Source organism: Mobula birostris, chromosome 9 (genome assembly GCF_030028105.1).
Source record: "Mobula birostris isolate sMobBir1 chromosome 9, sMobBir1.hap1, whole genome shotgun sequence".
NCBI lineage: Eukaryota > Metazoa > Chordata > Chondrichthyes > Myliobatiformes > Myliobatidae > Mobula > Mobula birostris.
Genome location: NC_092378.1, coordinates 130479625 through 130506974, shown reverse-complemented (window position 1 = coordinate 130506974; position 27350 = coordinate 130479625). Strand labels below are relative to the sequence as shown.

Here is a 27350-nt window from a genome sequence, read left to right as displayed (position 1 = left end):
ATTTCCAAACAGGGAAGTATCCTCCCACCAACACCCTTTGCTCATCTCACCAAGCCAATTTTGGATCCATCTATTCAGCTTACTTTAACATTCCAACCAGCCTACCACGCAGGACTTGCAAATGCCTTACTAAAGTTCACTGCTTATCTACTGCTTTGCCATCATTAATCTTTTCTGTTATCTCCTCAAAAAGCATAAAGAAATTAGTGAGACAGGATTTCCTTACACAAAGCAATGATTAGCTTCTGACTTTCTAAACAAACATAAGTTCTAGCCCTTAAAATTTTCTGCAATGATTTCCCTACCACTGGCTTAACTTTTTTTTGTCCTTCTTAAATAAGCAAACAACATTACCTATTTTCCAGTCAGCTGTAGATGGGAACAGACTTAATGTTTCAAGGTAATTACCCATTATTAGAAAAGTGAGAAACAAAATAGCTTGAAGCTGCAGAGGAGAGTGAAAGGAACAAGGAAACAGTATCTGATAAGGCACAGACCAAAACTGTGAGCATTATTATTAAATTCTAACAGTGAGAGACAGAAGTGAAAATAAATTAAATGTTTTATAATATTTGAACGTACCATATGAAATTAAAAGCAAAATTTTAGATTTTAGTCAGATAACTAGGATTTGCTTACACAGTTTTAATGCTTGAATCTTCAACAATTTTCAGTTCATTCACTAGAAATTGTCTCTCTAAGGGTATCTCAGGTTGGTCAGCCTCTGTGTGGAAAAGTTTACTGCTATTAGTCATAACATTTAATGCAAATCTTGATCTAAACAAAAGCAATGGAGGAGATATTATTTTGTTTATGCAAGTTTGAACATGGAATATGCACCATAACAAAAATTCCCTTTTGTAGAATGCATTGATAAGGTCAGTAAATTGTTACACATGGAAGTAATGCCCTATCACAGTATCTGAAGATAAAATCTTTTTGTAAAGAATATTCTTTTCTGAAATAATTTCTGAATAATAGTTTAGATTTTGGCTGCTTTTAAAATGAGTTCTGAAATGAACTCATTTACTGGTATAGATTGCATCCTGATAATAAAAGTCAAAATTTGAGAGAGTGTAACTAAGTATAGAAAAAGTGGAAAAAAAATGGGAATATCACAAAATTTCAGGAAAACTTCAGATAATCTAAGTCCATGCCTGGATGTACAAACAAACAAAAATGAAGGAAAGCAAAACCACAGACAAGACTCTAAGCCTAACTTGTAAATGACTACTGAGGTAGAGATGGTTTCAGGAAGTTGACAGTGCTACAATGTAAACAACAGGAATTCTGCAGATGCTGGAAATTCAGGCAACACACATAAAAGTTGCTGGTGAATGCAGCAGGCCAGGCAGCATCTCTAGGAAGAGGTGCAGTTGACGTTTCAGGCCGAGACCCTACAATGTATAATGGTTTGCTATCCATCTACTTGAAGCTATACAGCAATAGAGTTTCCAAAGTGTTAAGCTTATTCCGTGTAACAGTAAAATCTTGGGAACCAAACAGACCTGTCGAGCTCTGAAAATCAACTTTTAAAAGGGAACAAGAGACTAAAGCAGCAAGTTACAAGGGAGAGAAATCCAAATATTTGAGTTGCAATGACTTACTATATAAATATTCAAGACATATAGATAGTTGGTGGGAATATTTTCCAGTTATGTACTAGCTGAATAGAAAAAGTTAAGAAATTGGTGTTAAGTGTAAAAAGTTAACTATGAACCCTTTTATTTTCTGAAATCATTTCTGAAGAATATTTTGTGTTCTGGCTGCTTTCAAAGTGTTTAAAGTGAGATTTGAAATAAACTCAGTTGCCGGAACAGATAGTACCCTGTAACAAAGAGCCAAAAATTGTGCAAATGGCTAACTTTAAAGAGAGTGGAAAAATAAAACTGGGCATGTAACAACACTGAGTGTTTCTGGAAAACTTCAGATGAACTAAGTCCATGCCTAAATGAATTATGATAAACAAACAGGTGAAAATGAAGGGAAACTAAATGACAGACCAGTGTCTAAGCACATTGCAGACTAGTGTAAACGTTAATCCTGTGTGCAGTGACTCCTGAAGTGGAGATGGCTGTGGAGATTGCTGGAGGTGGAGAAGTGACAGAGATCTCGGTAGTCGAGCATCTTGGAGATAGTAACAACTCCCTGACTTTAGGACAGCCAGGGCGAAGGATGAGGGAAGATGAGGGGGACCGATATCCTTGTGAGCAGGTTTGCTTGAGCTGTTGGAAAGGCTTTAGACTAACCTGGCACAGGATTGAGAACTAGAATGATAAAGTTGAGGAAAGGGCAGTTGGTAGACAAGTCAATGCATTGTCTACTAAGACTGCAAGGAAGGACAGGCAAATAAGGCAAAATTGCAGTCAGTGGGATGAGTTGAAATGTAACGGGGTAAAATTGAAAAGGATGATGGATGCAAGACTGAAGTGTTATATTTGAATGTACACAGTATACGGAATAAGGTAGATGAACTTGCAGCACGGATACAAATTGGCATGTATGACACTGTGGGCATCACTGAGTCATGACCGGAAGAAGATAATACTTGGGAGCTTAAGCATCCAAGAATACACAGTGTATCTAAAGGACAAGCAGGTAGGCAAAGGGGGTCAGGTGGCTGTTGGTAAAGCATGAAATTAAAACCTTAGAAGAGGTGATGTAGGATTGGATGATGCAGAATCCTTGTGAGCAGAGTTAGGAAACTACAAGGGTAAAAAGACCCAGATGGAAGTTATATACAGGCTTCCCAACAGCAGCCTGGAGTTGGGGTATAAATTACAATGAGAGATAGAACAGGCATGTAATAAGGCCAATGTTATGACAGTCATGGGGGATTTCAATATGCAGGTACATTGAGAAAATCAGGTTAGCGCTGTATCCCAAGAGAAAGAATTTGTAGAATGCTTACGAGATGGCTTTTTAAGAGCAGCTTGTGGTTGAGCCCACTAGGAGAAAGGCAATTGTGGATTGGCAATTCTTGTTGTATAATGAACCAGATTTGATAAGGGAGCTTAAGGCAAAGAAACTATTAATCATAGTATGGCAGAACTCATCCTGCAGTTTGTGAGGGAGAAGATAAAGTCACATGTATCAGTATTACAGTGGAGTAAAGGGAATTGCAGCAGCACGAGAGAGGAGCTGGATGAAGTTGATTGGAAGGGGAGACTAGCAGGGATGATGGCAGAATAGCAATGGCTGGAGTTTCTGGGAGAAATTCAGAAGGTACAGAATAGATACATCCCAAAGATGAAAAAGTATTCTAAAGAGGCATCCATGGCTGACAAGGGAAGTCAATGACAGTATAAAAGCAAAAGAGAAGACAAACAACACAGCAAAATTAAGTGGTTAGAAGGATTAGGTAGCTTTTAAAAACCAACAGAAGGCAAGTTAAAAAAAACATAAGGTGCTAAAGATACCAGGTTTTTTCCCCAATTTTTTTCAAATACATAACGAGTAAATGAGAGGCAAGGGTGGCTACTGGACTGCTGGAAAATGATGCTGGAGGGGTAGCAATGTGTGACAAAAAATGGCAGACTAATTTAATAAGTACTTTGCATCAGCCTTTACTGTGGAGGACACTAGCAGTATGTCAGAAATTTGAGAGTGTCAGTGGGCAGAAGAGTGTGTAGTTGCTATTACTAAGGACAAGTTGCTTGAAGCTGAAAGATCTGAAGGTAGTTAAATCAACTGGGCCAGATGGAATACACCCCAGGGTTAATGAAAGTGGTAGCTGAAGAGATTGTAGTGTCGTTAGTAATGATCTTTCAAAAATCACTAAAACTTGGAATGGTTCTGGAAGACTGTAAAATTGCAAATGTCCCTCCACTGTTTAAGAAGGGAGGGAAGCAGAAGAAAGGAAATTATAGGCCAGTTACCCTGACTTCAGTGGCTGGGAAGATGTTGGAGTCCATTGTTAATGATGAGGTTTTGGGGTACTTGTACGCATAAGATAAAGTAGGCCAAAGTCAGTAAGGTTTCCTTAAGAGGAAATCTTGCCTGTTAAATCTGATTAAATTGTTTGAGAAAATAATAAGCAGTATAGACAAAGGAATCAGTGTGGAGCTGTTTACTTGGATTTTTAGAATGCCTTTTGACAAGGTTCCACATGTGACGCTGCTTAACAAGATATGGTATTACAGGAAAGATACTAGAATGGATAGAAGATTGGCTGATCAGCAAGAGGCAAAGAGTGGGAACAAAGGAAGCCTATTTGATTGGCTGCTGGTGACTAGTGGTGTTCCACAGTGGTTGGTATTGGGATTACTTCTTTCCACATTATATAATACTGTACAAAAGTCTTAGCATATATGATTGCACACTCAGACGGAGACATAACGTAAAGATTTTTACTCATGTATGTGAAGGATGTAAGAAATAAAGTCAATCCATTCAAATTCAATTAATACTTTTGCACAGTACTGTATTTGTCAACGTAGCGGGAGGAAAGAATGTTGGGAATGGCAAGAGTGGAACACCATGGGAGGGGTGTGGGACATGTGGCAGAGGAGAGTTGGGGCAGAGGGAGGCAGCACGGATGCAGACATACACCACCCTGAGGCACCAGGCAAGGTCATTTGATTCCAAACATTTGGAGTATTGATCATTACAGAATGTCTCTCTGGAGCTTCCCGCTCCCTCTCCTCTCCCTTCCCCTTTTCTCAACCAATATTCCTCTCTCTGCCCTGTTCCCACTCTCAATCTACATTAGACACCTACATCAGAATCAGGTTCATCGTCACGCACATTATGTCATGAAATTTGTTTTTTTTGTGGCAGCAGTACAGTGCTATACATAACATTACTACAGTACTGTGCAAAAGTCTTTGGCACCTTAGCTACATGTGCCCAAAACATTTGCATGGTACTGTATAGCTACTGTATGCACATGACGGAATTGATGTATTTTTGACCAAATAGTGTTGAGGAGGCAGACAGTCTGCAGAAGGACAGATTGGGAGGATGGGCAAGAGGTGGCAGATGGAACATAGTGTAGGGAATAGCCTGGTCATGCATTTTGGCGGAAGGAATAAAGGCATAGACTATTTTCTAACTAGGAAGAAAATTCAAAAATCAGATGGGCAAAGGGACTTGGGAGTCTTTGTGCAGGAATCCCTAAATGTTAACTTGCAAGTTGAGTCGATAGTAAGGAAGGCAAAGAAATGCTAGCATTCATTTCCAGAGGACTAGAATATAAGAGCACGGACATAATACTGAGGCTTTATAGGGCATTGGTCAGATCACACTTGGATTATTGTGAGCAATTCTGGGTCCCTTACCTAAGAAAGGATGTACTGGCATCGGAGAGGATCCAGAGGTGATTCATGAGAATGACTCCAGAATGAAAGGGTTAAGGTATGAGGAATATTTGATGCCTCTGGGCCTGTACTTACTGGAGTTTAGTAAAATGGGGGGGGGGGGGGTGAATCTCATTAAAACATTGAATATTTAAAGATACAGATGGAATGGATGCGGAGAGCATGTTTACTATAGTGGGTGAGTGTAGGACCAGAGGCCACTGTCTCAGAATAGCGGGACATCCATTTAGGACAGAGATGAAGAAGAATTTATTTAGCCAGAGTGTGATGAATCAGTGATGAATCTTTTCCACGGACAGCAGTAGAAGCCAAGTCATTGGATATATTTGAAGCTGAGGTTGATAGGTCCTTGATTATAAGGGTGTCAAAGGTTACAAGAGAAGGTTGCAGGAGAATTGGATTGAAAGGGATACTTTCTAACATACCTGTAGAATGAAGGCTTGGATGTTAACAGGTAAATAACATGAATGCAACAGGCTCTCTGCATTTAGGCATAGACTGTTTCATTTAATTGAGGTGCTCAAGCAAACCTTGGCAGACCACCATTCATCTGACCTTACAATGGCAGGAAGGTCATTGATGAAATATATGATTGCATCTACTAAATTGCTCCAGAAACTCCCGTAGCCTCCAACAAACATTCTTTTGCACTGCCATTGAATGATTCCAGGCTCTGTAAAGTTTTCCATTTGTCATAATTCCATAATGTCACAGTCAAATGTTGTTAAATGATGATACGGACTCCTGACTAGCTGCTGAACATCAGCTTTTTTTAAACCCATGTTTAGACAGTGATGTTTTGAAATGAGTAATCCTATAGGTATTATACCTAAGGCACTCAGCAGGCTTTCATTCAGTACCATTGATGGCACTTTCACTTTATTAAGCTAAAGAGCAAACTGATGGATCAATAATTTGCTGAATGGGCCAGTTTGTAGGGCTATAAAAACCAGATAGGCACCACCCAAGTCACTGGACTTATAAACACAAGAGTTCAGGCAGCACCTATGGAGAGGAATAAACAGCCCACATTTCAGGTCGAGATTCTTCAACAGGCCTTTGTCATCAAGTCATTAGACTTGATACTTTCAGGGTTTTCTTCCAAAACTGCTAATTTTCTTCATTCCTATAAACAATAATGAAAAACTGCGAAATAACTATCTAGTCAATTTATACTTATACTATACGCATTACTGGACTATTGGAAACTAAGAAAGACTGACGGAACTTGATTTTACTTGTTAACTCATGGGTTACACATCTTCCATTTTACAAAGTAATGTAACAAAAAAAGAGGTAGCATACACTAAATATTTGATTTGCTGTGTATTATTACCAGTAGAAAATGATCTGTGTGGCATTAGACTGAAAGATCTGAGAATGTTTTTGATCTGCTAACTTGACTGAGTCTATGTACATGTTATTACAGATTTTTGTTACAAGAAAGTTAGTATGTATTATACAGTTTCCTCAAATGATAACATATTAACTTCCATTTATTTCTGACTTTACATAACATACCTGCAGTCAGCACTGATGCTGTGTACTTGTATTTATTAAATTCAAGATATTCACGGATGAGTTCATTAATAAGAAGATTTTCATGTGACAGTGGGGGCCTTGGCTCACTCTGATCATCCAGAGCACTAAAAACCTCAGCTCGAATTCGGGCTTTTAGTTGGCCCATTACACCTCTTTTCTCCAAGGTCTCTTTCAGAACTGTAAATCAAAGAGATTTGAAACAAAATTTCATTTTGAATGCATGCAGATTATAAGGTAATAAAGTTAATAGGCAATAGGTGCAATTACAAATGTACCATTAAACTATTGAAACAAAATTTCACAGTTGAATGAGGGATGATCTCATTGAAACCGACTGAATATTGAAGGGCCTAGACAGAGTAGATGTAGAAAGGATGTTTGCTATAGTGGGGAGAGTCTAGTACCAGAGGGTACAGCATCAGAATAGAGGAACATTCCTTTGGGACAGAGTCGAGGAGGAATTTCTTTAGTCAGAGGGAGTCAAATCTGATGGCTGAGGAGATAAAGTCACTGGGCATATTTAAAGCAGAGATTGACAGGTTTTTGATTAGTAAGGGTGTCAAAATTTACAGGGAAAAGGAAAGAGAATGGGGTTGGAGAGGGATAATAAATCAGCACATGAAATGGTGCAGCAGACCCAATGGGCCAAATGACCTAAATTTTTTCTTGTGACTTATTGTCCTTATGGTCCTAATTTCAAGATCAACAGATATCCGAAGTCTTCCATAATATATCAGTTAATATTCTTATCACTTCCAACAAAATGGACAGATAAATATTACACCACATGATACTTTCAGTGACACCACAAATACTAGTTAATTTCACATTAAACAAGAAATGATAGTTCATCAAGTGTAGCAGAAATACTGCACTGTTGAAAAACTGAAAGCAAAAATACACATTTTCCTGAAAGCCATTTCTTCACACAAAACACAACAAACATAATATTCCCTATTTTAAACCAGAAGAGACAAAAGCAGCATCTAACTTCACTATAATATACTGCATTTGATAATGTTACTTTTCAAACATAATTGTGGGAAATAAAGATGTAGAAGATAACAAACTGGATAAATTAACTGGCTAACAGAAAGTTGAGGTTAAGCACAAGTGGGTATATTTCTAGTTAGTAAATGTAGTCCTAAAGTCAGACTTATTACACTTCACATAAATGATATAGATGAATGGACTGAAGAATGTTTGCCTAATGAGCTGATGATAGAATGGTAGATAGTAAAGTAAGTTGTCGAGAGGGCATAAGGAAACTACAAAGAGATGTAGATAAAGTGAGTGGTGAAGATCTAGCAGACTAAGTTGTAGGTGAAGCACGTTGAAGGAACTCAGCAAGTCAGGCAGAATCTATGGAAAGAAATAAAGAGTTAATGTTTTGTGCCTTCATCAGAGCTGGATTTCCAGCATCCGCAGAACCTCTCATGTTTAAAATTATGGGAGAATACTGATTTGTCTAATTTGGCCAGAAGAAAACAAATAATGTAAATTGCAAGAAGTTGCAGAGGATGTAATTAGGAAAGCTAACGAATGTTATTGTCTTTTACTGAAGACATTGAACAACAAAGTAGAAACAAGATGCTTCAGATATACAGGGCATCCATGAATATGTGTTCAGCAGTGGAAAGATATTAAGGCATTGGAAGCAGTTCAAAGGAGGCTTATTATTAAACTAATATTTGGGAATTAGTGATAAGAGGACTTGATTTGAGCATAAAGGGGGAGCATGGTAACGAAGCAGTTAGTATAACACTTCATGGCACTAGTGATTGGGGTTCAATTCTTGCTGCTGTCTGTAAGGAGTTTGTACGTTCTCCCCATGACCATGTGGGTTTCCTCCCACATTCCAAAATGTACAGGTTAGAGTAGTAAGTTGTGGGCATGCTATGTCATCATCAGAGTATGGCAACACTTGCAGGTTACTTGCAGCACATTCTCAAACTGTTGGTTGTTGACACAAGCAACAGATTTCACTGTATGTTTCAGCGTACATGTGACCAAAAAACTAATTATTAAAAAATCCTAAGGGGTGCAGAATCCAAACAGAACATTTTCTCCTATTGGAGAATACAAAACTAAAGGTTACTATTTAAAACTGTTGATTATTATATTCAAAGAAGGACCAAGTTTTTCAGTGTTAAATAGTGTTATTTAGTCCATACAGGCACTAACATTCACTTTGAGCTTTCTACCATCCATCCTAATCTATTGATATAGTCCACTTTTCACTTCTCTCACGTGTTTGCTTAACCGCTCCTTAAATACATCCATATTCCATCAACTACTCTCCTGAGACAGTAAGTGCCATATTCACATTCCCTTGGGTAACAGACTTCTTTTGAGTGCTTAAAAAATGATGACCTCTACCTTTCTCCCAACAATACTTTATTTCCACATGACTCAGAAAGCAATTATTCAGCCCATCAAGTCCACATTGGCAACCTACTCTCTTGCTCATTAACATTCATTCCCCCACCACTGATTTTTTTCTTTATCTATTTAAAGATGCAGCATGGTAACAGGCCTTTCCGGCCCAATTACACCCATGTAACCACTTAATCTACTCGGCCATACAATTTAGGAATGTGGGAGGAAACCCATGCGGTCACAGGAAAAATGTTAGCGCCAGGAGTAATTTACAGAAACAGAGTAACTAAACAACCAGCAGGAATTTGTAATGTGGTAGGCATTGACAATGCCCAGGAAAAAGCCATGTGGGGTTGTGGAGAATCTGCAAACTCCACAAAGATGGCAGAGGTCTGAATCAAAATGAGAACGGCAGTCTAGGAGACATTTTCTAAACCTAAAGGCCTCAATTAGATTTATGCTTCAATTTCTTGACCAAAAAAAACTAATATTTTTCTGCCTGATCTTTCTTGTAAATCTTGTTTGCATTATGTTGCGCATTGAAATTGTTTTTATACCATAACCACAAGAATTATGACCAATACACTCCATGGGTGTTATTATATCAGTCAGTCCCTGCAGAAGTATTGACTAAAGAGACAAATTAGTCCAAAGTAACTTGGAATCTTAAGTGCTAGCAGGCGAACACTATGTATTAAGTTGGCAGGATTGCAAATTATATTGCAAGTGTAAATCCTAGCAAAGACTTGGCTTTCAGGTAAGGTCTGAATTTTATATAGCTCAAAGTATATTTTTAGAAGTAATATAGTAGGCAGGGGGTGTGGAATGACTATCCTTTTTAGGAAGCAGAACATGGGGATATTTTAGATGGGAGAAATGAGAGAAATACTTTGGCTTCATCTGGAGTTTGTCATAAATATGTATAGTCAATCGATGCTTCTTTATTCAGCATACAAAGACTGCTACTAAAGAGGATGTCTTAGCTTCAGGTGCTCAGTAATGAGGCTGAATGGAATATATTCCTAATATGGAATGCAGTCGTACTATTAGTACATAATCTGGAGGCTCAATTTCAAAAGACCAAGTATGCAGAAGTGAATAGCCCCTCAGAGTTGGTTAACTGAAGCCATGAAAGGATGCCTGCATTATGCCCACATTCCAAACAACATTCTTCATCCTATAGTTGGCATGAGGGGTGTGCCTACTATTAGCCAAAGGTATCATCCGAGTCATTCTCAATAGCCCCTCCAAGTGACTGAATAGCTGCTGCCTGAATTCCAGTATAGATTTGGTCATGAGGTACAATGGACACACGTGTCAAAACCAGGCCAAATAGAGAGCAGAATCAACCACTGTACACTGCACAAAAGCCTCAGACATAATCAAAAAGAGACTGCAAGCATTCTTCTCAAATTGAGTACCCAAGAAGTTAATCTCCACCTTGCTTCTACTTCATAATGACAAGCTAGCCAGTGAGTTTACAAACAGACTAAAAGACATTCCACGATCATTCTTGCTGCAAAGCAGTCAGAAAAAAGTGAGAAAGACTCCAGAACATCACTGTTTTTCTGGGCAGTGATCTAGGTCCAGTCAATTTCTGTTGCTTCATCAATGACAGCTCCCCATCCCCAAATGCAACATTAGAAGTGTGGTTGTTTGGTGGTGATTGTAATATGTTCAATATCCATTTTCAAATGAAGCGACCTATATTTGTATTTAGCAAGGCACAGACAACATCCTCTGATCTCTATAACCAAAATTCTGACGACATGATAACATAACTACCTGCAGGCTGCTCTCTAAATTACACACTATTTTGACTTGGAAATCGATTGTTAGTCTTTCATTATCAATGAACTCAAATTCCTGGAATTCCCCATACACTATCACTACCGTGGAAGTATGTTCAACAAAGGCAGTGGATTTAGGGATGGGAAATAAATGCTGACCTTGTAGTAATGTTTAGATCCCAAAAATGAATTTATAAAAATGTTTGCCTCTAATAAGTTTCTCACCAGAATAGCACCAGTCTCCAGAATAATGATAAACTGTTTAATCTATGTCACTTAGTCTCAGAAACTAAGTTCAGCACAAATTTATCATTGATCTGCAGTACACAGACAACATTTTTGTTTGTTCATTTGCATGCTGAGGCAATGGATCTTACAATTAACATCTCTAAAACTGAGTTCTCTATTGACCTGTTCAGCTGCATTACGCAGACTTCCAATAATAAATCCTGATTAGAATAGATGGACTGCTTCCCTACCTCAGAAGCTACCTACAATGAAGGCAGATATCAATGTTGAAATTCACCATGTCCTTCAGTCCGTCAGCACAACCTCTGACTATCTGAGGAAGTTTTTGAAGCTCAATACTTCAAACCTAACAAAGCTCGTGGTCTACTGGAAAGCTGCAATTCTTCCCCTTCTATACACTTCAGCTTACAACAGCAATTGAGAACAGTAACACTACTTCCACAAAATTCTCTAAATCCAATGGCAGGGTAAGTGAACCCAGGCATTACAACTATAATTACATTCAGAAGGTACTTGGTCAGGTGACCCTTGGCCAAATGGCCAAAGGCCCTTCTCCATTTCACTATCAATATCGATCTTCATTGATAGGTGACTTCTGAAGTACAGTAAATCTGACTCCTGTTGCAGGCACTATATTCTGAGCTCAGTAATGGCAAGCAATTACCTTGTAGACAGAGGAAACAATTCAGGTATTTTCAAAGCCTCCTTGAAAATCTGTAATACTCCCAACGAACATGTGGTAACCACTGTCCAATGAATACTCCAAATGGAGGAACATCGAGAACCTTCAATCCTAGCATGGAAGGAAGAATCTACCTACCCACCCACCCATTTGTTGCTGGGGATGCCATAGTGGCCTCATCAGTCAACTTAATTTTATATGTGCAATTTTGTAAGTAGGAAAGTTAACGAAAATTATCAGAAAAAGATTCCTATTATCATTTGAAACACCTGGGCTTGATAAATATATGATTTTGGAAAACATAGACATTGTTTTAGTAGCATCTAAACAACAATCAACTCAGTTCCGATATAGATATCTGCAGAGAATTGTTATTATAATTTGTGCTTTAATGCCACATTTGAAAAACCTCACACAAGTTCTTTTCAAGCTATCTTAGTTAAAATGGCATATACAGGACATTCAAAACTTTTACAAAAGCAATTTCTTGAAGGTTTGTGTTAAACTGAAAACATTATATTCTAGGCATTGTGTCATAGATAGGTTCCCAAGGAGAACAGGAAGGTTTTTAATTGGGTAGAGTTCAAATGGTGCCGAGCAACTAAACAATCAGTTTTACAATTATGACACTATACAATAGCTTCAAACATTCAGAAGGGAATAAATTACTTTCAGATCAAATGAAAATTTGGACGAAATACATTTGATAGCGGCAACTTAATAAATGCAGATAGATTTCAAACAACCGCAAAACTTACAACTACAAAGGTAAACATTTTTACGAGTGCGAATGCAATGTAACAAGGCATTAGAGAAGGGTTATTATTCCTGAAAGACTGAAGCCTTTAGTTCTGGCCAATAGTATAAATTTCTGCTGGTATCCAATTCTGACCTTTGCGTACATTTATGCATCCTATTGTGTGTGGCCTGTTGTCTTCAGTTGTTTAGACCCTATACAACAGTGTCCGTCGTCACCTCCCTGGCTTGGTGAGACGTAGACGATCTCAGTTTTGTGGGTACTGTGTCAAACGCTGCTTGGTCATGCTTCTGCGTTGGCGGGTTGTTCATCACTTTGTTGGTACACTGCAACACTTGGTCCACCGTTCTCAAGGGTCCAGGCCGGGCTTCTGAATAGAATGAAGCCGGTTCACAATCCCGCCTCCGGATAGCCGTCCTTCACAACCTATTGACTTTGCCAGCACTGCGTGACTTTTCATAGCAACCATCTTCCCGCACGATTTCAATCCAACACCAGTTGCTGACACCTACCGGCCTTTAGCTCGCTAACCGTCGCCATTCGCCCGCCTGCGATCCCGCCACGTGACCACCCCAGCGCCCGGATGTTCAGGACTCCGTTGCCATGGTAGCAGACCGCATCCGTAAATTTTCCCTTGTTTGTAGTTAATTGTAGCAGCGAACTTTCAGGAGGGCAGTGTTGTGCAAAACAGACTAAATTCTCAGCACAGTCAACATCGAAATCGATGGACAGCCGAAGAAGAAGAGTTGTGCAAAAGACCTAAAGTAGAATAGTCGTCAGCCACTGTTACAATAACAATATTGCGCCAAAGAAAGCCTCCCTCTGGCTCACATGGGAATTTTGTTAAAAATATTGTCTTTTACTCAATAAACCAGCTTGTTTAATGACGTAGTCTTAGCTGTTGGATTCCTGAGCATTGCATGTCTTCAAAGTTTCAAAGGTTTATTTTATTTTCAAAGAATGTATGCAGAATACAGATCTGAGATCTGTCTTCTCCAGGTAGCTATAAAATTCAGAAAACCATAGAAATAGTTGAAAGACATCAATTCCCCCCCCCATGAAAGGAAAAATGAACAAAAAACGGCAAACCCCAAACCTCCCAACCCCTCCCTAGCACAAAAGCTAACAGATCACCCACATGGAGATCTGAGGGTGAACTAACACATCGTCCACAGCAGGAACATCAAACACCAGGAATGGGAATTGGAATTAAAATGGTTGGCCATCGGGAAATGCCGCTTGTGGCGGATGGTGAGGAGGCGCTCGAAGAAGCGGTCCCCCAATTTACAAAGTGTCTCATCAATGTAGACGAGGCTGCATCGGGAGCACCGAGCGCAGTAGATGACCCCAGCAGATTTGCAGTTACTATTATAAAAGTAATTATTATTTTCTTTTATTTTAGTACTTGCACAAGTTTGTAGCCTTTTGCACTTTGGTTGTTTGTCCGTCTTGTTTGTAGTTTTTCATTGATTCCATTGCATTTCTTTTGTATTTACTGTGAATGACCGCAAGAAAATGAATCTCATGGTGACATATATGTAGTCTGATATTAAATTTACTTTGAACTTTGGTAAACCTCTTCTGTACCCTGTCCAACACCTCCACAAACTTCCTATTGTATGGTGACCAGAAATGAGGCCAAATCAAAGTTTTGTGCAGCTGCAATATGATTGCACAGGTTTTATAACAGGGGTTCCCAATGTGGGGTCCACAGACCCCTTGGTTAATGGCAGGGCTCCATGACATAGAAAAGGTTGGGAACCCCTGTTGTATATCAATACCCTGACCCACGAAGCCAAGTGTGCCTTATTCTGTCTTTAAAATCCCATCTACTTGCGTTGCCACTTTCAGGGATACCAGTTGCAAATGAAAATACAAATGTGTTTTGCTTGATTCTTTGTTTTATGGCTTAGTGATATTGTGACATAATCTTTTCTTAATCATAAGCTTTGAATTAGAGGAGATCTCAGGAAGAACTTCCTCCACTCAGAGGGTGGTTGGAATATCCTGTTTGAGAGGGCAATGGAGGTTTATACTCACACAAGTTACTTGACAAGCATTTAAAAATCACCATGACATAGAAGATTACAGACAAAGTGCTGGTAAATGTGGTTGGTATAGATGTGTACTTGATGTTCTATAGAACACAAAACATAGAAGTTTACAGCACATTACAGGCCCTTGGATGCTGACCACGTAACCTACTCTAGAGACTGCCTAGAATTTCCCCAGCACATAGCCCTGTATTTTTCTAAGCTCCATGTACCTATCTGAGGCTCTTAAAAGGCCCTATTGTATTCGCTTCCACCACCGCCGCCAGCAGTGCGTTCCACACACCCACCACTCTCTGTGTGAAAAACTTACCCCAGACATCCCCTTGATACCCATTTTCCAAGCACCTTAAAACTATGCCTCCTTCTGTTAGCCACTTCAGCCCTGGGAAAAAGCCTCTGGCTATCCACACGATCAATGCCCCTCATCATCTTATACACCCCTATCAGGTCACCTCTCATTCTTCATCGGTCCAAGGAGAAAAGGCCAAGTACACTCAACCTATTCTCATAAGGTACCCGCTCCAATCCAGGCAATATCCTTGTAAATCCCCTCTGCACTCTCTCTATAGTATCCACATACTTCCTGTAGAGAGGTGACCAGAACTGAACACAGTGCTCCAAGTGGGGTCTGACCAAGGTCTTATATAGTCGTAACATTACCTCACAGCTCTTGAACTCAGTCCCATGGTTGACGAAGGCCAACACACCATATGCCTTCTTAACAACACTGTTGACCTGCACAGCATCTTTGATGGTTCTATCGACACAGACCCCAAGATCTCTCAGATCCTCCACACTGCCAACAGTCTTACCATTTATATTATATTGTCTTCAGATTGGACCTACCAAAACAAACTACTTCACACTTATCTGGGTTGAAGTCCATCTGCTACTTCTCAGCCCAGTTCTACATCCTATTGATGTCCCGCTGTAACCTCTGACAACCCTCCAGACTATCCTTGCATGGGGTACTTTATCAAAAGCCTCGCTGAAATCCATATACACTATATCTACTGCTCTACCTTCATCAATGTTTTGTTACATCCTCAAAGAATTCAATGAGGCTCGTAAAGCACGAACTGCCCTTGACAAATTCATGCTGACTATCCCTGATCAGATTACGTCTCTCCAAATGCTCATAAATCTTGCCTCTAAGGATCTTTAGGGCATCAAAGGTTATGGTGAGAAGGTGGGGGAGTGGGACTAAATGGGAGAATGGATCAGCTCATGATAAAATGGCGGAGCAGACTCAATGGGCCGAATGGCTGACTTCTGCTCCTTTGTCTTATGGTCTTATCTTTTCCAAAAACTTGCCCACCACTGAAGTCAGAGTCACTGGTCTATAATTTCCTGGGTTATATCTACTTCTCTTCTTGAACAAGGGAACAACTTTTGCAACCCTCCAATCCTCTGGTACTTCTCCCGTCCCTATTGATGACGCAAAGATCATCGCAAGAGGCTCAGCAGTCCCCTCCCTCACTTCCCACAGTAGCCTGGGGTATACCTCATTCGTTCCCGGAGACTTATATAACTTAATACTTTTCAAAAGCTCCAGCACATCCATTTTCTTAATGTCTGTATGCTCAAGCATTTCAGTCCGCTGTAAACCATCCCCACAATTGCCAAGGTCTTTTTCCCTGGTGAATACTGAAGCAAAGTATTCATTAAACACCTCCGCTACCTCCTCCGACTCCATGCACGTTTCCACTATCGTACCTGGTTGGTTCTATTCTCACACGGCTCATCCTCTTGCTTTTCACTTACTTATGGAATGCCTTGGGGTTTTCCTTAATACTGTTCACCAAGGCCTTCTCATGGCCCCTTCTGGCTCTCCTAATTCCATTCTTAAGCTCCTTCCAAGCAACCTTGTAATTTTCTAGAGCTCTAACAGTATCTAGTTTCTTGAACCTTTCGTAAGCTTTTCTTCGTAACTAGATTTTCTACATACCTTGTACACCATGGTTCTTTAACTCTACTTTTCCTGCCTCAATGGAACATACCTATGCAGAGCTCCATGCAAATGTTCCCTGAACACTTGCCACATTTCTGCCGTGCATTTCCCTGAGAACATCTGCTCCCAAGTTCCTGCCCAATAGTATCATATTTCCTTCTACTCCAAATGAATGTTTTCCCAAATTGTCTGCACGTATCCCTCTCCAGCACTATGGTGAAGGAGATAGCGTTGTGGTCACTACCTTCAAAATGCTCTCCCACCGAGAGATCTGAGACCTGACCAGGTTCATTTCCTAATACCAGATCAAGTAAAGCCTCTCCTCTTATCTATCTACATATTGCGTCGGGAAACCTTCCTGAACACACCTAACAAACTCCACCTCATCTAAACCTCTTGCGCTAAGGAGATGCTAATCAATATTAGGAAAGTTAAAATCTTCCATCACAACTACCCTTTTATTATTCCACTGTTCTGGAATCTGCTTCCCTACCCGTTCCTTGATATCCCTTGTTACTATTGGGATGTCTATAAAAAAAACATGCAGTAGAGTTATTTCCCCTTTCTTGTTTCCGACTTCCACCCACACTGACTCAGTAGGCATCCCTCCATGACTTCCTCCTTTTCTGCAGCCATGACACTATCCCTGATTAGCAATGCCATGCCCCCACCTCTTTTGCCTCCCTCTCTGACCATTTCGAAACATCTTAAACCTGGCACACTCAGCAGCCATTCCTGCACCTGAGACATCCAAGTCTCTGTAATGGCCACAACGTCACAGGTCCATGTATTGATCCACGCTCTAAGAACATGGTGGGCCGAAGCGTCTGTTTTGTTTTATACATCTTTAAATATAAAAGAAACATTTTTGTTTAGGATTGATATACAGGTTATATGTTGAACTGCTGATACTGTATATCGTTACATTCAAGAGGAAATTATCGAAAGACTTCATCATGCTGGTACAAATCTTTTACATTAACAGTTTAGATGTTAAGTTATAACTATTCTTAAACCCCTTTTAAGAAGTTTCATCATGTCCTGACAACACACAGAAAATTGTGGAGGAACTCAGCAAGCCTGAAGGGTTTCGGCCCGAAACATCGGTTGTGTTTTTTTTCCCCCACGGATGCTGCCTGTCCTGCTGAGTTCCTCCAGCATTTTGCGTGTGTTGCTTGGACTTCCAGCATCTGCAGATTTTCTCTTGTCCATCATGTCCTGAATACTTTGGAAGATGAAGTTCTGGCTTGCAGATAAGACATTCTGATATTGATGATATTTTCATTGACATTATTTTAAATAAAAGTCCCTGCGAAAATGTAGAACAATAATATAATAGTACCTTGTTGACACATAGGAGAGCGATAATGGGATCATAAAAGGGGCCATTTTAGCACTATTTACAGTAAGATGTATAAACTGCTGCACTGAGAACCTCACAAACTCTTGCTGCTGTGGTGCTAGAAATCTCTATGCAAATATAGCAACAAATCTTTCCAATTCCATTCTCCCTGTAGAGTGTCTTCCTATGAGGGATGGAGTTGGACAGATTGAGACAAACAGTGTGGGACTAAAGCCTGCATCATGACAGATGTTGTGAGTGTGGGCCACCACTGCTGGAGACTAATAGCAGTTGCACTGAGTTGTCAGACCATTCAGATCTACGCTTTTTGGATATGATGAAAACTGCTGCCTCATTGTTTGTCTGCAAAGTTTTCCCCAGCCAGAAATTTCACTTTGGGAACACCATGACCTAGATTAATCTTTGCAAAGACTTCATTGGCTTTCAAGTGATTTGGAATAACCTGACAACACGATAGTTATTATCTAAAAGGTAAATAGTTTATTCATTAGCAAAATATAATTCTCCTTTGGGATGTCTAAATCATGAGATTTCTGTGTTAGAAATGTAAAGTTATAACTTAGCAGGAACTAAAGACAGGTTTGGAAAGGTGGAACTTGGATATTCTCTGTCCATCTATTATCCAAATGATTAATAATAACTTATGTTTCATAGCTGGATTCATAAGATGAAAGATGGATTATTCATTCATACATTGACCATTGCTGATTCCAAAGAAAAGTTCAGAATTAAATTCCTAAAATAGTATTGTCAATACAAATATATAGAGTGAGAAGACAATAATAACATTCTAAATATCTTCTAAAATATTTCTTTATAATTATCATAGCCAATCTTGTGAGAATTTTCTGTTCATGCACTTTCCAGATTTGGAAGTGTTGCTAATTAACTCAACTATAGTTATCCAATGTTATCAGATTGTAAGAAAGGAAAAATAAATTTCCTTTGCAATATAATTTGTGTTACTTTAAATATTATGCCTTTGTATTTCATGAAATATTTGAGTTTATCTTATAATTTTCTATTTCCAGATGCTTAAGAGTGTAAGTCTTGTTTGAATTTTAGCACTCACACATTTTGAACCTGCAGATTAAGTCTTCCAATTCCATTCCAGAGACTTAAGCATAGAATCTAAAAATGACACCAAAGTTATACACTGGGAGTACTGTCCGTTGTAGATACTTTCTCTCTGATGAGCTGATAAATCAAACTCCTGTCTAGGTTTTCAAGAAAATTTAAGGTATATCATCAAAAAATAGCTTCCCCTCAACCCACATTACTAGCTTATTGCTGTTTCTAAGCATTGCTGTGTGATAAATTGTAGTTTTTAATTTTAGCTATTATTTTGTATATACGGAGATCGTGAAGCTGTTTTGCAAATGCAAAACTTTTCTTTTTTTCTTTTTCCTCGCAAACAAATTCAAGGGCAAAATGTATGGAGGCAAAGAGGAATTGGACAGCTGGGGATACAGTTCAGTTCCCTTCAATACTATATACTTTTGAGTTTAGGGATAAACATGTGCATGTTCTGCCCTTTGCACTAAAGGTATGCGCTTCTACCCTTACAAAAGCTACCAAGTTCCCCGAATACAATTGAATGAATCACTATCTTTGGATTGTTTTTGATGAAATTTAATGAGGTACTTCAGAATAATATTCTAAGGTTGATTTGACAACATTGTAAATGGAAGACTAAGAATCAAATACTTTTGAAGCTAGTACTTTAACAATCATTGATGCTCCCATCTTTCAACTAAAGGTAATGCTTATTTACATTTGAGATGGACACAGTGGCACACCTGTATCCCTGTTCGTTAATGTATATATCTAATCAGCCAATCATGTGGCAGCAACTCAATGCCTAAGAACATGTGGACATGGTCAAGAGGTTCATTTGATGTTGAGACCAACCAACAGAATGGGGCTGAAATGTGAACCAAGTGGCTTTGACCGTGGAATGACTGTTGGTGCCAGAAACAGTGGTTTGAATATCTGAAAAACTACTGATCTCTGGGGATTTTCATTCACAACAGTCTCTAAAGTTTATAGAAAATGGTGTGAAAAACAAAAAAAAAATAATTCAGTGAGCTGCAGTTCTGTGGTGAAAACACTTTGTTAATGAGAGAGGTCAGAGGAGAATGGCCAGATTGGTTCAAGCTGGCAGGAAGGAGTCAGTAGCTCAAACTACCACGCATTACAACAGTGACTATTTAAAGAACATCACTGAACACACATGTCGAATCTTGAACCTGACAGGCTACAGCAACAAAAGACCATGAACATATACTCAGTGGCCACTTTATTAGGTACAGGAGTGACCAAATAAAGTGGTCACTAAGTGTATTTAAGGCCGCCAGTAAATATCCCTGGTCATTAAATTATTTGCATTCAGATAATTTGTTAGTACTTTGAAAAAATACATAGTCTGGTCAATATAACTGGAATAGAGTCAACTAGAAACCTGTCACCTTAGGCTGAAACAACTTCCCTATGATTGTACTTATGTTAACAACTTATTTTAAGGGCATATTTACTTTGGAGTAAATGAAAAATCAAGTTACCACCTAAAAAATGCTGCCCATCCTTTGATCAATTTTAGTGGTTTAACCCCCAAACCTGGAGCCACATAGCCTCAATTTTGTCATCTCTGAGACAGAATTCCAGAACTGAGTGAGGAAATTTCTTTTCATCACATTTTTTCTGAGCAGCGGCCAATCAGAGATTGGAAGCGTGAGAAAATGTAACTCACCGAGAGCATGGCAGTTCGGTGTTCTGAGCAGCGGCCAATCAACATCCAGGATTGATTACCAAGAACAAATTAAAAATAAGGCAGAGTAAAGCGGAGTGGGCATTGTTGGAGTGGCTTTTGTTGAGGGGAAGTTACACTAAAAGTGCAGGACACAGGAAACCAGGTGAAAGTCAGAAAGGGGAAAGAGGATAAACAGCCAGTACAGAGTACCCCTGTGACCATCTCCCTCAACAACAGGTACGTATATCACTTTGGGTACTGCTGGGGGGTAGGGAGGGAATGACCTGGCAGAGGAAAGCCTTGCTCTGTCACTCAGAAGAGAAGGAGGTGAAGAGGTGAGCTGTGGATTCCATAGTTGGAAAACAGAAAGGACTTTCTGTGGATGAGAATGAGATTCCAGGATGGTATGTTGCTTCCCAGGTGCCAAGGTCTGGGACATCTTGGATCAAGTCCTTAGTATTCTTAAATGGAGCATGAGCAGCCAGAGGTTCTGGTCCATATAGGTACCAATGATATAGGTAGGAAGAGTGACGATGTTCTGCAAAGTGAGTTCAGGAGTTAGGTACCAAGTTAAAGGGCAGGGCTGTGAGCTCATGATTGCTACCTGTGTCACGAGCTAGTGAGGCCAGAAATAGGAAGATAATACAGTATAACATGTGGCAAAGGAGTTGGTGTAGGAGGGAGGGCATCATATTTTTGGATCATTGGGCTCTCTTCCAGGCAAGATAGAACCTGTACTGAAGGGATGGTTTGCACCTGAACTGGAAGGGGACTATTACCCTAGTGCAAAGGTTTGCTTGTTCAGTCTGGGGGCGGGGGTGGCATTTAAACTAGAGTTGCAGTGGGGATGGAAACCAGAGTGCCAGAACAGTTAGTGGAGAGGTTGTGGAGACAGATGTTGGTAAGGCCTCAGACAAAGTCATGAATCAAAATGTTCAGCATGCTGCGACTAATGTTCTGAGCTGTGTATATTTCAATGCAAGAAGTATCATAGGAAAGGCAGATAAACTCGGAGCATCGATCAACACATGGAATTACGATGTTGTAGCCATTAGTGATACTAGGTTGCAGGAGGTGCAGGACTGACAGCTCAATATTCGGGGGTTTTGTTGTTCTAGACGCGACATAACGGGATGGATTAAAAGTTTGCAATACTTGATCTGCTATTAGGGAATGGGACAGGGCAAGTGACAGAACCTTGTGCAGGGGAACACTTTGCATTTAGTGATCATAATGCCATTAATTTCAAAGTAATGATGCAAAAAGATAGGTCTGGTCTGCAAGCTCAGATTCTAAATTGGTGAAAGGCCAGTTTTGATGGTATCAGAAAGGATGTGGCAAATGTGGATTGGGATAGGCTGTTTTCTGGCAAGGGTGTACTTGGTAAGTGAGAGAATCCAAAAGCAAAATTTTGAGACCACAAGGCTTGTATGCGCATGTGAGAATAAACTGTAAAGATAAAATTTGCAGGGAACCTTGGTCTTCAAGAGAAAGGGAAGTTACAGACTGATAATTACAGTGATCGTTTATCAGAGAGTGTCCTGAAGAAGGGTCTCAACCCGAAAAATGTTACCTGTTTGTTTATCTCCATAGATGCTGCCCGAGCTGCTGTGTTTCTCCAGCAAGTGTGTTGCTTTGGATTTCCAGCATCCAGAATTTCTTTTATTTGTGATTAATTCAGAAGTTAGTAGTATTGTTTACTGCCAGCAAGTCATCACTGTGCTTCACCATCGCCATCTTAAACCAGATTACTGTTGAATATAATTTCAGAAAGGTGTCTTTATTCATATTGAGTCATAGGATATGTAAACAGGCCATCTAGCCCACAATGTCCATGCCAACCAGGGACATTGTCTATATTAATCCCACATTCCAACACAAGGCCCTTAATCTTCTATGCTTTGACATTTCACATGCTCATCTAGACACTTTTTAAGCTCTGCCAGTAACCCAGTTTCAACCTATTTATCCCACAGTGCATTCCTGCTACTCATCACTCAGGGTGAAAAAGTCACATTCAAATCTTCTTCAACTGTTTCACCACTTAGCCTAAATCTATTATCAATTATCTGTTTTAAAAACCAACAAACTATTTTCCTTCCTAACTGCTGCACCTGTATGTTTTTTTTAAAATAAATTGTGTGCAAGGACAACCATAACATTCTCAACACCTTTCAATCTCTCATCCTTTAAAAATACTCTTTTACTCACTACTAAAATAGATGACCTCATATTTTTCCACAAAGGTGGCATTCTGTTGGATACTTACATTGCATTATGCATAAATACAACATAATGGCAAAATAAAATCAGTTCACTCAAATTTTCAGTCTAACAATTTCACAATGTCAACTTTTTAAATAGTTGCTCTACCCTTGTATTTAAATATCCAACAACGCTTACATAGTAGTCATAGTCATACTTTACTGATCCCAGGGGAAATTAGTTTTCGTTACAGTTGCACCATAAATAACAAATAGTAATAAAACCATAAATAGTTAAATAGTAATATGTAAATTATGCCAGGAAATAAGCCCAGGACCAGCCTATTGGCTCAGGGTGTCTGACCCTCCAAGGGAAGAGTTGTAAAGTTTGATGGCCACAGGCAGGAATGACTTCCTATGATGCTCTGTGCTGCATCTCGGTGGAATGAGTCTCTGGCTGAATGTACTCCTGTGTCCAACCAGTACATTATGTAGTGGATGGGAGACATTGTCCAAGATGGCATGCAACTTGGACAGCATCCTCTTTTCAGACACCACCGTGAGAGAGTCCAGTTCTATTCCCACAACATCACTGGCCTTACGAATGAGTTTGTTGATTCTGTTGGTGTCTGCTACCCTGTAATTTGATTCTTGTAACAACATGGTGGAAGTTCCTCAGCTATTCCAGATAATTGGGATCTCTTCTGGGGGCAGGTGTGACCTGTACAAAAGGGACGGGTTGCACTTGAATCTGAGGGAGACCAATATTCTTGCAGGCAGGTTTACAAGAACTGTTGGGAATGGTTTAAACTAATATAGCAGGGGGATGGGAACCAAGACAATAGAGCTGAGGATGAGCCAGCAGGTTTGCAAGTAGATGATGGATGTAACATGAACATAAGGAAGGACAAGCCAATGATTGGGTACAAATACAGACAGAGTTAAATTGGACCACAGAGGCAGAATTCAAAAGGGTGAAGAATGCAGGACTGAAGGTGTTGTATTTAAATACGTGTAGCATTTGGAATAAGGTGGATGAACTCATGGCGTAATTACAGATTGGTCAGTATAATGTTGTAGGCATCACTGAGTCATGCCTGAAGGAAGACCATCGTTGGGAGCTTAACATCAAAGGATATATTTTATATTGAAATGACAGGCAAGAAGGCATAGGCAGTGGTTTGGTAAGAGATGAAAATACATCTTTAGAAAGAGGTAACAGAGGGTCAGAGAATGTTGAACCTTTGTGGGTGGAGTCAAGAAACTGCAAGGGTAAAAAAGCCATTATGGGAATCATATATAAGCCTCCAAACAGTAGTCAAGATGTGGGTTGAGATTGCAAAGGGAGCAGGAAAAGGCATGTATTAGGGGTAATGACACAATTGTAAAGGGTGACTTCAATATGCAAGGGGATTGGGAAAATTAGGTTGGTATTGGATCACAAGAGAGGGGACTTGCTGAATGCCAGTGAGATGGCTTTTTAGAGCAGCTTGTGCTTGAGCCTACTCAGGGAGAGGTTATCTTAGATTGGGTGTTGTGTAATAACCCAGACCTTATTAGGGAGCAATGTAAAGGAACTCTTAAGAGGCAGTGATCATAATACGATTAAATTCATGCTGCAATTTGAGAGGAAGAAGCACAAGTCACATGTCTCAGTATCACAATGGAATAAAGGGAATTAGTGGCTTGAGAGAGGAGCTTGCCCAGGTGGACAGGAGGAGGATACTAGCAGGGATGACAGCAGAGAAGAGATAGCTGAAGTTTCTGGGAATAGCTCACAAGGTGCAGGATAGATATGTCCTACAGAAGTAGTTCTCAAATGGCAGGGGTAGGCAACCATGACTGACAAGGGAAATTAAAGGACTACATAAAAGTCAAGGCAAGGGCATATGAGGCAGCAAAAGTGAGTGGGAAGTTGGATGATTGAGAAGCTTTTAAAATCCAACAAAAGGTAACTATAAAAGCTATAAGAAGGGAAAAGATGAAATATGAGGGTAGCCTAGCCAATAAGATAAAGTAGAATACTAATTTTTTTCAATTATATAAAGAATAAAAGGGAGATGAGAGTTGAAATTGGACCACTGGAAAATGACGCTGGTGAAGTAGTAATGGGTGACAAAGAAATGGCAGTTGAACTTAATGCTACTTTGCATCAGTCTTCACTGTGGAAGACACCAGCAGTGTGCCAGAGGTCCATGAGTGTCAGGGAGCAGGAGTGAGTGCCACTGCTATTACAAAGGGAAAAGTGCTAGGCAAACTCAAAGGTCTTAAGGTGGATAAGACACCTAGACTAGATGGACTACGTCCCAGAGTCCTGAGAGAAGCTGCTGAAGAGATAACGAATGCATTGGTCATGATCTTTCAAGAATCACTTGATCCTGGCATGGTCCCAGAGGACTGGAAGATTGCAAATGTCACTCCATTCTTTAAGAAGGGGGGCAAGCCAAAGAAAGGAAATTATAGGCTAGTTAGCCTAACCTCAGTGGTTGGGAAAGTGTTGGAGTCTATTATTAAGGATGAGGTTTCGGGGTACTTAGAAACTAATGATAAATTAAGTCAAAGTCAGCATGGATTTTGTAAAGGAAAACTTGCCTGACAAATCTGTTAGTGTTCTTCATGGAAGTAACAAGCAGCGTGAACAAAGCAGAGCCAGTGGATGTCATTTACATGGATTTTCAGAAAGCATTTGATAAGGTGCCACCTATTAGGCTGCGTTACAGGAAAGATACTAGCATGGATAGAGGAATGGCTGACAGGCAGGAGACAGTGAGAGGGAATAATGGGGGGCCTTTACAGGTTGGCTGCCAGTGACCAGTGGTGTTCCTCAGGGGTCGGTACTGGGACCACTACATTTCATATTGTTTGTCATATTGTTTTTGGATGATGGAATTGATGGCTTTGTGGCAAAGTTTGTGGAAGATGCAAAGATAGGTGGAAGGGTGGGTAGTGCAGATGAAGCAATGCGATTACAGTAGGATTTGGACAAATTGGAAGAATGGACCAAAAAGTGGCAGATGGAATACAGTGTTGGAAAATGTATGATAAAGCATTCTGGTAAAAAGAGCAATCGTGCAGACAATTCCTAAATGAGGAGAAGGTTCAAATATCAGAGGTGCAGAAGTACTTAACAGTCCTTGTGCAAGATTCCTAGAAGGTTAATTTGCAGGTTGAGTCTGTGGCAAAGAAGGCAAATGCAATGTTGTCATTCATTTCAAGGGGAATAAAATATAAAAGTAAGGAGATAATGCTGAGGCTTTTTAAGACACTAGTCAAGCCACACTTGGAATATTATCAACAGTTTTGGGCCACATATCTCAGAAAGGATGTGTTGTCATTGGAGAGAGTCCAGAAGAGGTTCATGAGGATGATTCTGGGAATGAAGGGGTCAACATTTGAGGAGCATTTGGCAGCTTTGGGCCTGTACTCACTGGAATTTAGAGGAATGCAGGGGGGGGGGGAATCTCATTGAAATCTACCAAATGTTGAAGGGACTAGATAGGGTGGATGTGGAGAGGATGTTTCCTCTGGTGGGGGTATCCAAAACTTGAGGACACAGCCTCAAATTTGAGGGGTGACATTTTAGAACAGAGGTAAGGAGGATTTTTTTTAAGCCAGAAAGTAGTGAATCTGTGGATGCTTTGCCACAAACTGGTGTAGCCAAGTCCGTGGGTATATTTAAAGCAGAAGTTGATAGTTTCCTGATTGGTCAGGGCATCAAGGAATATGGTGAGAAGGCCAGGAGATATGGGGTTGAATGGGATCTGGGATCAGCCATGATGCAATGGTGAAGCAGGGTCGATGGGCTGAATGGCCTTATTCTTCTCCTATATCTTGAGGACTTATTTAGGAAAAAAAACTGGTGGGCAATTTGATCTGTTATATATATGATTCTTCTGATACTGGAATTACTTAAATATTGACTGTGCCCAAACATGTGGATAGTAATTAAAATATTATGGAAAAATGCAACAGCTAGGTTTGATTATATTTGCTGTAAACATACCAGATATTTTTATCATACCAAATATGTTTTGTTTTGTATGGCAAACATGGCATTTTGCAAATTTACAGCCATTTTAAGAGTTAGTAAAAGTGCTACAATGTCAACCAAATTTTCTGTTGTATCTTATGTATAAATTACTTGAACACCATGTGGAGTTTTAAGTTGCAGTATTTCACAGATGTACAACTCTAGTACTGAACTGTAAAAAAAAATGGACAATCTATCCTGCTACCCAGGCCCGTCTTAGACTTGCGATACCTCTTAGAAACATAGGAACATAGAAAATAGGTGTAGGAGTAGGCCATTCGG

General features: G+C 39.8%; 1 protein-coding gene across 5 annotated transcripts in view; it reads right to left on the bottom strand.

Moving 5' to 3' along the window:
* Positions 1 to 27350, bottom strand: part of cep20 (centrosomal protein 20) — a 40137-nt gene that overhangs the window by 8348 nt on the left and 4439 nt on the right. The window contains exons 1-3 of one of the 5 annotated variants that reach the window (XM_072268820.1): positions 22408 to 22591; positions 6840 to 7037; positions 640 to 724 (exon numbers count right to left, since the gene is read on the bottom strand). In XM_072268820.1, the coding sequence (XP_072124921.1) occupies positions 640 to 724; positions 6840 to 7005 (251 nt within the window). In that variant the 5' untranslated portion in view covers positions 7006 to 7037; positions 22408 to 22591. Of the gene's footprint in view, positions 1 to 639; positions 725 to 6839; positions 7038 to 12852; positions 13317 to 22407; positions 22592 to 27350 lie in introns of those variants that run through there. The other 4 variants (XM_072268817.1, XM_072268818.1, XM_072268819.1 and 1 more) reach the window with 4 other exon arrangements.